This window comes from Trachurus japonicus, chromosome 10 (genome assembly GCF_045865225.1).
Source record: "Trachurus japonicus isolate A0001 chromosome 10, Traja_1.0".
In the NCBI taxonomy this organism is placed as follows: Eukaryota; Metazoa; Chordata; class Actinopteri; order Carangiformes; family Carangidae; genus Trachurus; species Trachurus japonicus.
In genome coordinates this window covers 19,486,436-19,502,796 of record NC_140916.1, presented here as the reverse complement: position 1 = coordinate 19,502,796, position 16,361 = coordinate 19,486,436, and the positions used below count along the sequence as shown (strand labels likewise).

The 16,361-nt window shown below is 40.9% G+C and overlaps 2 protein-coding genes across 7 annotated transcripts in view; both read left to right on the top strand.

The window, feature by feature from the left end:
- LOC146979825 (protocadherin alpha-C2-like) overlaps nt 1-16,361 on the top strand; it is a 195,880-nt gene that overhangs the window by 48,316 nt on the left and 131,203 nt on the right. The window contains exon 1 of one of the 6 annotated variants that reach the window (XM_085789800.1): nt 6,035-8,483. The exons of 4 other annotated variants lie outside the window; for them this stretch is intronic. In XM_085789800.1, the coding sequence (XP_085645926.1) occupies nt 6,135-8,483 (2,349 nt within the window). In that variant the 5' untranslated portion in view covers nt 6,035-6,134. Of the gene's footprint in view, nt 1-6,034; nt 8,484-16,361 lie in introns of those variants that run through there. One more of the 6 variants, XM_085789785.1, reaches the window with a different exon arrangement.
- On the top strand, nt 681-15,442 carry LOC146979839 (protocadherin alpha-3-like). The gene is made up of 2 exons (XM_085789860.1): nt 681-3,365; nt 14,669-15,442. The coding sequence occupies exons 1-2, from the start codon at nt 1,008-1,010 to the stop codon at nt 14,684-14,686; spliced, it is 2,376 nt and encodes a 791-aa protein (XP_085645986.1). The 5' UTR covers nt 681-1,007; the 3' UTR covers nt 14,687-15,442.

The following is a 16,361-nucleotide window of genomic DNA, read 5'->3' as shown; positions in this document are numbered from 1 at the left end:
ATTGAGAGATTGTATAGTCTCATGTTACCAAGTGGTTTTACTGTTTGTTCTCTCACAGACCAGATTGTTAAGTAGTCAGTTTAGGCTGTGGTGTCCTAGGAGATGAGCCCTTGGATAGCTAAGTGCTATACAACACTATTGATTTTTTACATACTCATGTAGGATTTTTGTGCAGTTCAAGTAAACTTCAAGGTTGCCATCACATAATGTCATATTGGATGAATTATTACATTAACATAATTTGTTTCGGAGGAATAGTCTCTGCTCTTGAGCATGCGTCTGAACATGTTGGTTACTCCCATAAGCTGAATGCCTCTAATATGTAAAATGCAGTTGGTTAAATTTACGAACATGAATGGCGGCTATATCATTTTAATTGTCTTGCTGACATCATTTTGGTTACATTTTGGATACTTGCTCTTAAGGCATTGTGCAGCTTCCCATTGCAGGAATAATGTCAGTGTAAGCAATGTAGTCTGTTGTGATGGTTCTCAGGAAAGACAAGGATGCGTCGCTGTCCATGGTGCTGAAGCCTTTTCTATTTAACGCAGCCATTTCTCTTCCAGAAATAATTACATCATAGATGCGTTGATTTTTTTACCCCCAGATAACAATTCTTTGAAATGGTTAGTAGTTTTCACGCCAGTCTTTTGCTTCATAAAAATGAAATACAAAACATATTTCTTTATCATTATATTAAACGGACTGTATTTTTCTTGTATTTTTGCTGATGTATGAACATTTGACTTAACAATGTCACATCAACAATGCTGCAATGACGTTGTGGGTCGCATGGTGTCGGTATAAAAACAAATAATGCCTAGATCTTTTCGTCATCACCATAAGGTCCAACCTTTTTGCCATTACGTGAAGAGGGTTTGAACATGAAAGTAGCTCTGTATGATTCCCTGCGATGAATTGACGATGGAGCGCAATTTTCAAGGAATTAAGGCTGTTTATTATTTCTTGACTAATCTTTTATAGATTTTGACTTTTTTCGGGACATAATGGAACAACGTGGACGTCAGGCGTGGATTGCGCGTTGGAGATGCGTCGCCTACATGGTGGTTTTGATAACGTTTTGGAGCGAGACCTCAGCTCAGATTAAGTATTCAATCTCCGAAGAGGTGAAAGAAGGAAGTGTTGTTGGTAACATAGCGAAAGACTTGGGAATTGACAAGGATACACTGAAAGAAAGAGGGTATCGTATTGTTGGCAGTTCAACTGAACCCCTTTTTCATTTCAATAAAGACGACGGTATCCTGTACGTCGGGAGAAAGGTGGATAGGGAAGAGATCTGTGAAAGAACCAACGCGTGTATAATCAACCTTAAAACAGTGCTGGAAAACCCACTGGAAATCCATTATGTGGCCATAGAGGTGCTGGACGTAAACGACCACTCCCCCGTTTTTCCAGAGAAGGAGAAACGATTGGAAATATTTGAATCTACTGCACCGGGAGCAAGGTTTCAGCTCCAGCCTGCACGCGACCCAGATGGTGGTCAGTTTTCTGTTCAACAATACAAGCTGAGTCAAAATGATCACTTCCGTTTAGAAATTAAGGAAAGGGGCGGTGACCGCAAGATGCCCTTTCTGGTTTTGCAGAAGCAATTAGACAGAGAGGCTACGAGAGAACACAAGCTTCTGCTTTCAGCTATTGATGGTGGGAGGCCAGCGAGGTCTGGAACAATAGAAATGCTGGTTGAGGTACTAGATGTTAATGACAATTCTCCTGTTTTTACACAAGATGTATATTCTGCTGTTCTAAATGAAAACGCCGCAGCTGGTACATTGATTATACAGGTTAATGCGACAGATTTGGATGAAGGCACTAGCAGCGAAATTGTTTACTCATTTGGTAAAGGAGTAGACGTAAATGTCCTTAAACTTTTTAACATAAACCCAGAGACTGGAGAAATTATAGTGACAGGTGAAATTGATTTTGAAGATAAGAATAGCTATGAAATTGATGTACAAGCTTCAGATAAGGGTTCTGTACCTTTGTCCACTGATAAAACTGTGATAATAAAGGTAATCGACCTTAATGATAATCCTCCAGAAATTGAAGTAACATCGTTTTCCAAGTTAGTTCCCGAGAATTCTAGAATTGGGACAACCGTAGCTTTGATCAGCGTTAATGATTTGGACTCAGGCCTCAACGGAAAAGTGTCTTGCTTTATACGTGAGGACGTTCCTTTCGCTATTTCTCCATCCTTGCAGGATAACATGTACGTCGTAGTAACCAAGTCTTCATTGGACAGAGAAGAGAAGTCTTTCTATGAACTTTCGATTGTTGCAAAGGATACAGGCGAGCCACCTCTCTCATCTGAAAAGACAATAACTGTCGTTGTATCCGATGTGAACGATAATAGGCCACTGTTTTCAATGAGCCCTTACACATTCTATATAACTGAAAATAATGACTTAACAGCGCCGGTTTTTTCAGTCAGGGCATCTGATCTTGATGACGGTGAAAATGCGCATATTTCTTATCACATTCCAAGGGACAGCAGCAGAGATAGTATCGCTCTGTTTTTAAATATCAACTCTGAAAATGGGGATGTCATGGCGCTAAAAAGCTTTGACTTTGAAACTGTGAAAACATTCCAGTTCCACGTTGTTGCGTCAGATTCTGGAACTCCGTCTCTAAGCAGCAACGTCACAGTCAACGTGTTCATTCTGGATCAGAACGACAACGCTCCAGTCATCCTGTATCCAGTCAGCTCTAATGGTTCTGCTGAAGGTGTGGAGGAGATTCCCCGCAATGTGAACGCAGGACACTTGGTGACTAAAGTCAGAGCCTATGACGCTGATATAGGATATAACGGCTGGTTACTGTTTTCACTGCAGGAAGTTACTGACCACAGTCTCTTTGCTTTGGACCGCTACACAGGACAGATCAGAACACTTCGCTCATTCACAGAGACAGACGAGGCCGAGCATAAACTGCTCATACTGGTCAAAGACAATGGGAACGTTTCACTCTCAGCAACAGCTACTGTGATTGTCAAACTTGTGGAGCCCAAAGAGGCTTTTGCAGCTTCTGATGTTAAAAGTTCAGCAAAAGCAGATGAGGATAATAATGTGACTTTTTACCTGATGATAACTTTGGGCTCAGTTTCAGCACTTTTTCTCATCAGTATCGTTGTGCTGATTGCAATGCAGTGCTCAAAGACTACTGACTATACTTCTAAATATCTACAAGAGACTAATTATGATGGGACACTGTGTCACAGCATCCAGTACAGATCTGGAGACAAGCGCTACATGTTAGTTGGACCCAGAATGAGTATAGGATCTACTATAGTCCCTGGCAGCCATGCGAATACACTAGTGCTTCCTGACAGGAGGAGAACATCTGAGGAGGTAGGAAGATTGTCCACACATATGCTGACTGTTTTTGTGTCACTCTGATTTTTTTTTTGCCAGTATGAACAAGTGTTCATGCCTATATTTTTATTTTTGAAAGTTGTATTTTTTCACTTTGTACATCTCATAAAACAAAACACACAAATCACACAAAACTTTCCATAAGTTGTAATGATAATTATCATAGTGGGGATGGCTGAAACATTTTTAAGCTAGAGTATTCGATACCTATTACAAACTAGTTACAAGTTTCTGCAACTAAATGGAGTTGGTGTTATCTCTGTCGTTTAGTCTCAGAAACAAGGAGTGAAATGTTGCAATTCACCATGAGTTTGTTGTAACATACACTGTAAAGAAAGTTTATTTCATTACAAGTTTTAGTGCAAGGTTCATTTATTGTCGTTCTAAACATGCTTTAACGTGTAGCATGCAAGGGCGTAGAATTGGGTAGGGACGCTAGGGACAGCCGCTGTTTCCGCTGTCCGTAGTGTTTAGTCAAATGATTATGGCACACAAAGGGTTAACAGTCGGTCTCTGCTAGAAGTCCCTACTCTAACCTGAATATCGCTCTCTGATTGGCTCTGCCGTTCCTCGGTAACGTACATGTGATTGGCTGTCCCCGCTGTCTCTCCGTCTGCTTGTAAAAGTTACCTGCTCGTTGGTCGGACGGGACAGGAGGTCACGGTGCTTGAATCTGCAACCGCGAATGTAAGTTGTCAACATGTTCGGCATTTGTTCTGCCTGGGTCACGTTAGCTACGGATTTTAACATCAGTCGTGTTATTTACATTAACATTTGTGTTTCAGTCTGTTTGCATGCGTGCGTGCGTGTGTGTGTGTGTGCGCTCTGCCTATGGGTCTGTGCTTGGTAATAAGGATGTCAAAGAAAAGGAAACTGGACATAAGACACTTCAAAGTGTAAGTTACTTCAAGGGTATCTAACTGTAGAGCCTCAACAATAATGAATAAAAGCCAATATTTAATGGCAAACAGATACACTTTTTTAAAGTTTTTTTACTAGCTTATTATTTCCATGTATCCTTTGTGTGAAAGGGAGCAACTGTTTAAAAACAAAAATAAAGAACATTGATCGGGAAAATAGGCCTACAAAAAACAAAAGAACATCAGATTCCAGATGCTCATGTAATTTTATACATCCATATTTTCGGGGGATTCAATTACACATAAGTGTGTGAAAGTAAAAGCCTTTTTTCCTCTGGCAATAAATGTACCATCAAGCTCTATGATTATTGTATCCCTAATGTATCTGTTGATATGTCATGCATCAACATATTTTTGTCAGGTGACAGACAGTACAGAGGCTGGAGGAGATGGAGAAGGAGAGACCAGGAGGAGGTAGAGAAGGAGAGGCTAGAACAGATAAATGAGGAGAGGCAGGAAGAGGTAGAGAAGGAGAAGCTGGATGGGGTAGAGAAGGAGGAGATGGAGGAGAAATTCACAGGTGAGGTTGTTAGTCATAATGATGCACCGTTGACTTCAGCCAGAGCAACTGAGAACTCTTCTAAGTTGCCTTCTTGTCTTTCATTAGTTGTTCATTAGTTACCCCTACATAACATGAAATTATGATTGCAAATGCAAAAAACATCAACTTTCAGGAGCGATGCCTCGGAGCACTTTTGTGTCCCCACCAATGTCAAAATCAAACCTACTCCCTTGGTAGCATGTAACATGTAGCAGCAACAAAATGTGTTACTCGGGTCCCAGTACTGCAATAAAGTGACAGTAACAAAAAAGTAAGTGAATAAAAGACAACATAAAATCCATGGCAGCAACAGTAGAGAGGGAGGCTGGTTCAGTTAATGAGGCAGTGATTTCATCAAATCTCACGGCTTCTCGAAAGAAACTAGATTTCAGTCGTGATGTCCTGGCTTCTGCCTTCTATCTGAGGGAGGGGGACAAACAGTCCATGGAGTCCTTCGTGATGGATAAAACCAGCATAACGGAGGTGTAGTCTGAGAAAGATGGGGCATAGCAACACTCTGTATGCATCCTGTTTGATTATATACACATGGCCAAGCATGTTGTTTCCTCTGAAATGTGGTGACAAAAAACATAGCAGAGGGTTACTTAAGGGTTATTACATAAATTGAAATTGAAAGCTTTTCATTCAACACTGAAATGACTATAACTAGCTATAACACAACATAAAAGTTTGGCTGCAAAGCAGGCATGGCTATTAGAAAATAAATTTGTTTCCTTAAAAAAGGACTTTCTCAAAATTATTATTTTTTCCCCTTCTGAAATAGTTTGTGTGTGCCAGAGGGTACTACTTTTTCAATTGTGAAATAGAGGAAGTAAATTGAGAATAATTAATCAAGTGATTCATGAGTTATTGCTGGAAAAATCTGAAGTGTTGGAATAATTCACGGTGCTTCTCAATGTCTTCAACACGTTTAAGATGAAATAAATTCGTTATTGTGGAGATTTTTATTTTAGAGTAGATTGGCGTTTTCTGCTGGGCGTCATCTGATCACACGACGTCACTGCGCAGGCAGAGCTGCCCCTCACTACAGTATACTCAGAAAAAGAAGCCCTGCCCTTATGTGTCGGTAGTTCGGGAATAATTTGGTAAAAGCAGCATCGAATAATCTCAGTGGAAATCGGATATACATCTGTAAACTGCGCAGATTTGTATATTGCCTTGTGTGGACTCTGATGGCTAACCTCTGTTTTATAATTTAGTTTTATTGTGATTTTTTAAATTTGTTTATTTTGGGGGGATTTATATCCTTTTTGCCCTTTAAATATGGCAGAGAGAAGGGGGTGGCGGACGGTTCTGGTCGCTCTGGTGACAGCAACGTTTATGTTGTGGGACGTTAGCACCGCACTGACAAGATATTCCGTTACTGAAGAGCTGAACGAAGGCACTCACGTTGGAAATATAGCAAAAGACTTGGGCCTGGATGTCGGGACTTTAAGGACAAGGGGATTCCGGATTGTATCTGGTTCGAACGAGCCAATGTTTCAGGTGAATCAGGACGATGGCATCATGTACGTTAATAAGAAAATAGACAGGGAGGAGGTGTGTGAGCGGAGTAGTACGTGTTTGATCAATTTGAAAGCTGTGCTAGAGAACCCTTTAGAAATACATTACGTCTCGGTGGAGATTCAAGATGTAAATGACCACTGTCCCACCTTTCCTGAAAACGAGGAGCGTCTGGAGATATTTGAGTCAGCGCAGCCCGGAGAACGCTTTCAGCTCCAAGCTGCGCGTGATCCAGACAGCGGGATGTATTCTGTCCAACAATATAAACTAAGTCCGAATGAACATTTTCGTTTGGAGGTAAAAGACAGAGGAAAGGATGGCAAAATTCCTATTCTGTACCTTCAAAAATCACTGGACAAAGAAACTGAAAGACACCATAGGCTTTTGCTATCTGCAATTGACGGAGGGAAACCTCCCCTGACAGGGACTACGGAGCTGTTAGTTGATGTTTTGGATGTTAACGACAATCTGCCTATATTCACAAAAGATTCATATTCTGTGCTGCTTCCCGAAAATTCGCCAGTTGGTACAACAGTCATTCAAGTGAACGCCACTGATTTAGATGACGGTTTGAACGGCGAGGTCTTTTACTCATTTGGAAGTAATGTTAATGGAAAACTGCGTAAACTTTTTGATTTAGACGGAACAACAGGTGAAATAACTGTTAAAGGACTGATAGACTTTGAGGAGGAGGAACGATATGAAATCGACATAAAAGCATCTGATAAGGGACCTGTTCCTTTAAAAACAGACAAAAGTGTGATTATAAATGTAGTGGACCTGAATGACAATATTCCTGAGATCGATGTAACATCTTTTTCTAGCGCTATTCCAGAGGACTCTAAACCTGGAACCACTGTGGCCCTGATAAGTGTCAGTGACTTGGACTCTGGACTGAATGGGAAGGTCATTTGTTTTATTCGCGAGAATGTCCCTTTTACCTTAAATCCTTCCCTACAAGATAATTTGTATTCTGTTGTCACTAAATCGTCTCTGGACAGAGAACATCAGTCTCATTATGATGTCACTGTAGTTGCAAAAGATGGAGGTGATTCAGCTTTATCATCTGAAAAAACAATAAGTGTTGATGTTTCTGATGTAAATGACAACAGTCCACAGTTTTCCCTCAGCCCCTATACTTTTTATGTTGTGGAGAAAAACACCCCAGGAGTGTCTTTGTTTTCTGTAAGGGCATCCGATTGTGATGAAAATGAGAATGCTATTATTACTTATCAAATTATAAGAGGTGGACATGAAGAAAAAACGCTTACATCATTTCTTAGCATTAACTCTGAAAATGGAGACATTATAGGGCTAAAAAGTTTTGACTTTGAAACATTGAAAACATTCCAGTTCCATGTTGTTGCCTCCGATTCTGGAACTCCGTCACTAAGCAGCAACGTCACAGTCAACGTGTTCATTCTGGATCAGAACGACAACGCTCCAGTCATCCTGTATCCAGTCAGCTCTAATGGTTCTGCTGAAGGTGTGGAGGAGATTCCCCGCAATGTGAACGCAGGACACTTGGTGACTAAAGTCAGAGCCTATGACGCTGATATAGGATATAACGGCTGGTTACTGTTTTCACTGCAGGAAGTTACTGACCACAGTCTCTTTGCTTTGGACCGCTACACAGGACAGATCAGAACACTTCGCTCATTCACAGAGACAGACGAGGCCGAGCATAAACTGCTCATACTGGTCAAAGACAATGGGAACGTTTCACTCTCAGCAACAGCTACTGTGATTGTCAAACTTGTGGAGCCCAAAGAGGCTTTTGCAGCTTCTGATGTTAAAAGTTCAGCAAAAGCAGATGAGGATAATAATGTGACTTTTTACCTGATGATAACTTTGGGCTCAGTTTCAGCACTTTTTCTCATCAGTATCATCGTGCTGATTGCAATGCAGTGCTCAAAATCCACAGACTACACTTCTAAATATCTACAAGAGACTAATTATGATGGGACACTGTGTCACAGCATCCAGTACAGATCTGGAGACAAGCGCTACATGTTAGTTGGACCCAGAATGAGTATAGGATCTACTATAGTCCCTGGCAGCCATGCCAATACACTAGTGCTTCCTGACAGGAGGAGGACATCTGAGGAGGTAAGAAAGACTGTTTTATATCAGGGCATTTGTGGAATAAATGCTACAGTGGCCGACGAGATGCAGATGTTAATGATTTAAAGGCCAGAAAATACTAAATCTCACCACCTATTCACTACAGCTTGATAGAGAAGAAATATTAAAACCATCATTGAGGGGAAAAAGGAGGTTGTGATTGCTGATACACATTGTTGTCTTACAGATTGTTGTGGGTTGGATGGAAGGCAGTTAGTGTGCGGTTTTGGTATGCTGTTGTTGTAGTACTTAAAAATCAATATGAAGATGAACCGCTCTTTCAATTAAAACACAGTTCATCATGGAATAACATGTTTAATTTTTTGTATTGCTGAGGAACATTGGATAGATGGATTACAAAGATAGGGAGCCACTGCTGTGAGTAGAAAAGAAATAAATCCTAACCACACAAAACGAATGCTCCTGTCCTGTCCTTCCCACACATCTCTCGCTCTGCTTTGTATCTCATGACATTTGAGAATTTTATATTCAGTGCACTGACCGGTTTGACTATTGATAATTTAAACTACAATGTACCTATTTCTGACCATATGTGTCACATAATGTCTGTGAAGGGTTTCTATTCAGTTTAACATGATTAAGTTAAGTTCATTCCAGTAAGGGATCAGCCTGTTTTTTCTTTGCTTAAAGGTCAGAGGGAAACGTTTTTTCCCACAATAACTTGTACAGCTTTTCTTAACACGTGCATCATTTTAGCAACTGTATCTGCTCTTCTATGTCAGCTATGTTCATGTCACTACCTATATATCAATCAGTGAGTCATTCAAAAAAGATCACTTATGTTACTGTTATGTGTGTTTTCTGTTCAATACTGAGAGAATAGAAATTATGGTGTGTGTATTTTACATACATAATTCCTTTTTTTCTGCTCTACAAGTCTGGCTGTTAAGGTTGTCACGTGTGTAAAGGGCGATACTGACCAGCCTCCAGAGTAACCCACTGATGTAGTTGAGGTGGTTCAGTGGGCCATGAATGGCTCAAGCTACGACAGAGAGAGGAGGGGGGGGCAGCCCGCGGCTGATGTGCAGTGAATCACAATGTACAACCAGTCAGGTGGGTTGGGACGCTTTGCCTCGGCAGGGATCTTCATTCATTACAGCAATCCAAATCAGCAAGCAGTGTATCGTATCGCTACTATTCTTTCATTTTACGGTGCTTTGAGCTTCAACGATACTAGACAGTGATGTAAAACGAGTGCATACAGTTCATGTAGATACACAGAGGCTTTTGAGCTGTTGATCCCCTTTGACTGACTGAAAAATAGGTCATGTTTTATCAAATGTGTGAAGGTCTACATGCAGCTTCGTAGCTGATTCTCTGTTGAACACTGCGTTGCCCATAGCAACACACTGGGAGATCCACCTCTCGGAGTCTACTGGTTTCCACAGACTAGCTTGCACTCTTCGGTCTTAGCAACAGCAGTGAAAAAGGATGGATGAGGGAGGGAGGGAGGGAGGGAGTTAGGGAGTGAAGGATAGAGAGAGCAGTAAGGAGGGGGAGGGGAAGTGGCTTCTGTATAGCTCAACTATAGACATCTCACAGTATTTAATGAAAATGGGTTTATTAAGATAGAAACACATGGATTATGTCAACAAAATCTCCATTGTAAATCAGACAGCAGATGGTGCAGATATAGAAGCAATATTGATGGCAGGAATGGTTGAGCTTCTAATTAGATATTTTATAGTATGGAGATAATCTTCTCTCTCAACCAAGTGGGTCAACCTTATATTTCCCAGTGAGAAAAGACAAACACGTATTTTAAACTGTCATTACCTTTGTTGAAAGCTGAGGGTGTATTTTGACCCACTGAGCAGCATGTGGAATATAGCAGTGCACCAGAGTAGAGGGTGAAGGGCAAAGGATCAGTTCAGAGTAAGGCAGCAGCAGGGCTTCATGAAGAGGAGGCTGAACACACTTTCCCTGCAGCTCCAGTCAGTTTTATTTAAAGCTCTACTAGCTGGCAATAACTGGCTCTTTGTGCGTGTATGTGTATGCATATTTTATGTGCAGACGTTTGTGTGGGGCATCGTGTGTTTTGCAATGCAGCAGCAGTGCAAAGCTGTGCCTGGACAGCAGATGCTCGGAAAAGATTTATTATGTGATTAAAAATGAGTGCATTTCATTAAAAGTGCAGGATGATGTCAGTGGATCACATTAGCTCTCTCTGCTTACTATGTGATCTGATTGTACATCTCTTAGTGAACTGTGGGGCACTTTGGTATTTTTGCTTACATAATTTGGTGTGGAAAAAGTGGATGAGAAGAGGAGTGCATGTAGTCTCTCTCAGAGTGAAAGCACACAGGATGTGCCTTGGCTCACAGTGAAACAGGGGACTGTAAACTGAATGTAACATATCTGCATGCTCTCTTTGGTGGGGGTGTGGCTCCTTGCTCCAGTGGCTTTGTCTGTTTGCTTGGCTGGCTCAGCAGATCTGTGTAATTGTGTTTGCATGCCGAGTGTCTGCACTGAAAATCATTCACAGTGTGATGAACTTTGTGTTTTGTGTGTCTGTGTATGTTGTTTTTGTTAAATGGGTGAGAGCATTTTCCTCATTAAACTGTATATAGTGTCATCAGGGAGAGAGGGTATAGGAAGTGAAATGTCAGGGAGAGAGAAGACACAGCTGTTACAGCAGAGGAGGAATGTGAAATGTGAGTTCAGCAACTTGAGAGAATTTAGCTTTACTTCATGTGACTTCACTAGATGCTGAGAACTTTCTACTAAACACTCCCTTTCTCATTTACACTTTCTTTTTGCTCTCTCCTAAGTATCCACCTCTTTGACCTATTCACCCATACTCCATGTAAACCTTTCCAAACATGTTATATTAAAGCACCTTGAGATGCATTATGAAAGGTGCTATATAAATACAATTATTATTATTATTATTATTATTATTATATTGTACTTTATCATTTTTTTATTTCATTGTCCATTTTCAAAGTCACCTACAAACTGTATTAATACAGTATAAATATTATGCAACAAGATACCATCCCTTGCAGTGCTCCCTGTTCTGTCCTGCCTCTGATCTGTTTTCTTCCCTGCTTTTCCTTCCTGTTTAGCATCTTTCCTCACCGTCTCCTCACTCTTCCTCTCCCCTTCCCTTCCCCTCCATGTTGTTCTCACTCTCAGTTTCTCCCCTCCCCCATCCCACTCTTGGCCTCCTTTTCTCTCTTTTATATGTCTGTCCTTGGTTTCCTCTTTCATTTGCCACCCTTTTCTGTCTCCCTATCATTTCTGTCTCTTTCTTTCTGTGGTCTGTCTCCTATCTCATTCTCCCACATGCTCTTTATAGCTCTGTGTTGCTGTGCTTCATGCCTGTAGGGTTGTAGCTGCAGATGCTGCGTGTGCTGTTGTGTGTCAGTAGGGCACATTCTCCCTTATTGCTCTAGCTTTGTTGGGAGATGGCACCGCTCACATTGAGGTCAGAAACAGTGATGGTAATCTAATTTACACACACAGCAGAGTATGGCGAAAACAGCTACTCTCTTGATGTTCACACTTCATGCACACACACTTGTTCTTATACACACATGCAACAACACATCCAACACACTCACGTATGTCTAATCCACCTTACTGAAAGGCACTTTCACAGAATGGGGGGGGTGAATGGATGGAGGAAGAGACATGCAGAGAGTAAGAAAGCAGCATAAGAACAGAGTGTTCTACTGCTGATTCTCAGAGAGATACAAAGACACGCCCACTTGATACAGTGCGATTATGTAAATCAAACTTGGACACCAAAAATTTGATGGCCTGCATTTCTATCTCTGATCACACATTCTCAAAACATGCAGAACCAACCAAACAGTAACACTGGCTGATGCATGTCGCTTAGTGTACACATTAGGTGTGTAATCACAGAGGTAGTATCGTTAATTAATGGTGTATGGGAGTAACTGTAGCTATTCTATCACATTCTTTCCCATTACTTCAATTAATTCTATCTGTGTCCTTCTCTCGACTGTTGTCCTTTAAACTAAGTCTGTATGTTCTCTGTTTGCCTGTTTGCTTTCCTGTGAGCCTTGCCTACCTGTGAGTTATTGCTTAAATTTACCACACAATCAGACACTGTCACAGAGATAAGTCATCATCCACTTGACTATTACATTTTTTCCCCTTGTGCCTATTTTTATTGCAAATCCTAATCAGATAAATCAACCATAAGAGCTCAATCTGGGATTCAAGCACTATACATGATTTGAAAATCTGACAAAAGCTGAATTGAGGGGGGAGGCAATTAGCTGTGAACATTATGTTAATTAGTAACATTTAACCCCCTCACCTCTATAAGGAGGAGAGGTGAATGTAGAGCAACCTAGGCCTGACAATGACAATTATGTTTTAGATACAATACTAATAGTTTTGTTAAGGCAGTCCTGTTGTGCAGCGCAGCACTCAGATAGTACAGACTGAGGTCTGGCAGTGCAGCGACACTCACAGAACAGTGCTTTTACAATAATAATTATAGGTCTATCTTTCTACAGCAGTATAATAGTCCGTAACTTGTTTTTGTCATCAATTTACACAAAGGGATAACTTCAGGGAGTTCAGTCTTTGCTGTGCGAAAGAGTATTCTGTGTTTTGTTGTTGTTGTTGTTGTTGTTGTTGTTGTTGTTGTTGTTCACTATAGTCATTTCTACTTGACAAGGCTGAGTGGAGAGTTGTTTTACTCTAACTGAGCTGATGTTGGTCTGTGAATAAAAGGCGAAGTGGTACATTGGTTTTTGTTAGTGACTTTTACATGAGAATTGTGTTGATAGTCTTTACTGTTGTGTTCCACTTTATTGAACCACATAAAGTATATGCACTAGAGATGGTGCTGAGTAGTCTGTTATCTGAGTTGTTAATGTACTCTCCCTGTGTGCCTGTGCCTGTGTGTGTTTGTATCAGCACTTCCACTCTGGAGACTGTCCAGGTGACTTGTGGTTGGTGAATCAGGAGGGTGTTACTGTGAATGTCAGCAAGCACAGCCAATGCTGCAGTGCAGCTTAGAGGTTTTTTTTCTTCAATAAGTGTCTGTTCATCTATGTGTACTGCTGTGCTTTGAATGTGGAGTGGCAGGGACCTAATGGACAAAGAAGTGAAACGTTTTCTCTCGAGACTATGTGACTGTAATTTTTGTGTTTTGTATATCAAAGTTTAAATCATGTACTTTGTGTGAATTAATATATGATTCTTTTTATTTTTCATGTGACAGTGTCATTATGCCCATATTGTACAGAAAACAACCTTTTCTGTAATGGTTATGTAGGCTTTTTTTATTTATTTTTTATTAACTAGAAACAACTAGACCTGCAGATGCATTGTTATTTTTGTTGCCTCTTGGCTAACAGGGCAAAGTCAGAGACAGTGGGTTAAAAAAATCATGGCAGTTTTCATTCACATCTCCAGGCTAAGACTCCCTGGCACTGCTCCTTTCGCTCTTGTCATTTGTCCTAGAACATGACGAGGCTGGTTCACAGCCATGTGTGGCTTTGATGTGAACTTGCCCTGGCTGATCACTCCTCTGTTGTATATGGGTCAAACCTGGGTCTTTCCTGATGATAAAAAGGTATCCCCATTTTATTTATGAGGTTGTCTAACAAGCATGACATTTGTATCATTGCTGTAAAAATCTCTTTCTTCGTGCATGACTAGTATTGTTTGAGCAGGTCTTACCCTTTCCACCACTCGGTTATATAAGCCCTTAGTTTCATTATGTCCCAGTTCATTGACCCATAGCTGTGTGGTTCTATAGGTTGGACCTTTCCACTCTCATTTTCACCCCATGCAGTTGAATCAAGGCACTGAGGCCTTTCTCTGGGCTTTCAGCCTAGTCAACTTCTATGAGCATTAACAGCACTGCACTAATGAAAATCATTTGTGAACACTATCTTCACATGTCATTTTAAATTCTTGGTTGTTGTCATGATCTTTGCTGAGGGTGGTGCATTATGCCAATCTGTTCTTTTGCTTCATTTTTGAATGAACTGATATGTTGGCAGTGGCACAATTTACCTGCAGCAGCGATGTTCCACACCTTTAGTGTATGACAATGAAATAATGAAATGCTCATAATAATAATAATAATAAGCAGTGCTTGATAACTGTTGTGTAAAGTTAGCACTGTGCTATGTTTAAATATTCTGAATCAACAGAGATCAGAACAGATGTAGGTCTACACTGTTGTTTGGCATCAGTGCTCATGCAGCCACAACATCTGCTGCTGCGCTTAGGTCATCACTGCATGCCTGGAGGATTGAACTCGCTGAGGGGGTCAGAGTAAGACAGCCAGCCATCAAGTGGAAAACTGGTGCAGAAGACACAGTTGGTTGAAAATCTACTCTAAATTCACCTTGTTGTGTCCAGTGAAGCGTTGCTGCGATCTAGATTTTGGGGATGGGGCTGGGGACGCAATCTCTGCTTGAAACAATTTGTGAATGGTTGAGGGGAAATCCAGTCAGCTGCTTACACACTGGATGCAGCCTTGGTAAGAGGATTGCCTTCTTACAGCAGTATCCTTGAACTGCTCACTGTGGTGTAGATGGGGTATACAGCCACACACTTGATGCCGTACACTTGACTGATTAATGCCGTATGTTGTACTTATTTCTGGCTATGCATGGGTGGGATCAGATGTGAGGCTGTGAGGGATCCAGTCTCTCACTGCAGGGTTCCTTGTCCCCTGTGGCTATTTGCCCCTGCCCCATTAATCATCATGGGTAATTTCTTAGCCTTGTTTATCGTATTACATGTGTATTCCTGTTACTCTGAATGTTCCCAGTATAGGCATTCTTAAAAATAAGGCTGTACAGTGTAACCTTTTGCATGTTAGTGGCTTATTTAATGTAGCAAAAACCTTTATTTTCTCTCACAATACTTCTCTCAGTTACAAGCTATTTTTTGTGATTTGTGTGCAGGCGGACTAGATTCACAGTCAATTATGCCATCTGCTTGATTGGGAAGCTTTAACTACAACTACACTAATGAAGACAGCACTCAGTATCTTTTTGAGTTTGTTTCCTTGAGTGGGGTTGAGTGTATGAAGTTGTGATATCAAACTGGGTAGAACCTCCCAGTGTGAGCTGAAAGCTGAGTTTACACTGGTATGGTCCAAATAGCGGTTTCCATGGTATAACTTCAGTTCGAGAAGTAAATGAGAAGACTCTGCATCTCTTGAACTGTCTCTTCAAAAAGGCCAGAAGATTAATTCAAACAACCCAGACTATTATGTTACAAATGAGCATTTCTCTTGAAATGCAGTCAACTACATGCATTTACAGAGATACAACATGATTCATTGATTTATGGCCTCTCAGGGTTTGGTATGGTTACACAGATGCAGCGGGAAAATCTGTCTCCAACTCTGATTAAATCTACAGGAAGATACACCTTCATTATTGTCTTATTTTTGTAACGATGTGAACATCATATTCTTTGCGGCCTGGTCATCTCTTTTTGAGTGTGAACCAGAGAGCTGCTCTGTACAGAGGGTGAGTCATCTCATCCCACATGTAGCTTTCCGTTTTGTGAAGATGGTCTGCTGTGTTTATTTTTAGGCAAACCATCTGTCATAAAAATAAAAAAAAACAGGAATTTGGGCATTTAGGGTTAGTGCTAGTATGATTATATCATGATATTAGGGAGATTAGTTTATGTGATGCTCTGTGGCCAGACACACTTAAATTGCCCATGTGTGTTTACAAGTGTGTATATTGCTAAATGCTATTCCCTGTTTGCCACCATCTTATCGCGTAGGTGCAGGGTATGAAAATAACAATGAGACTTGGGCGTGAGAGATGAGTGGTAATGCTGTAAGCCTGACTCATATCCCACTCTCTCCTCCCACCG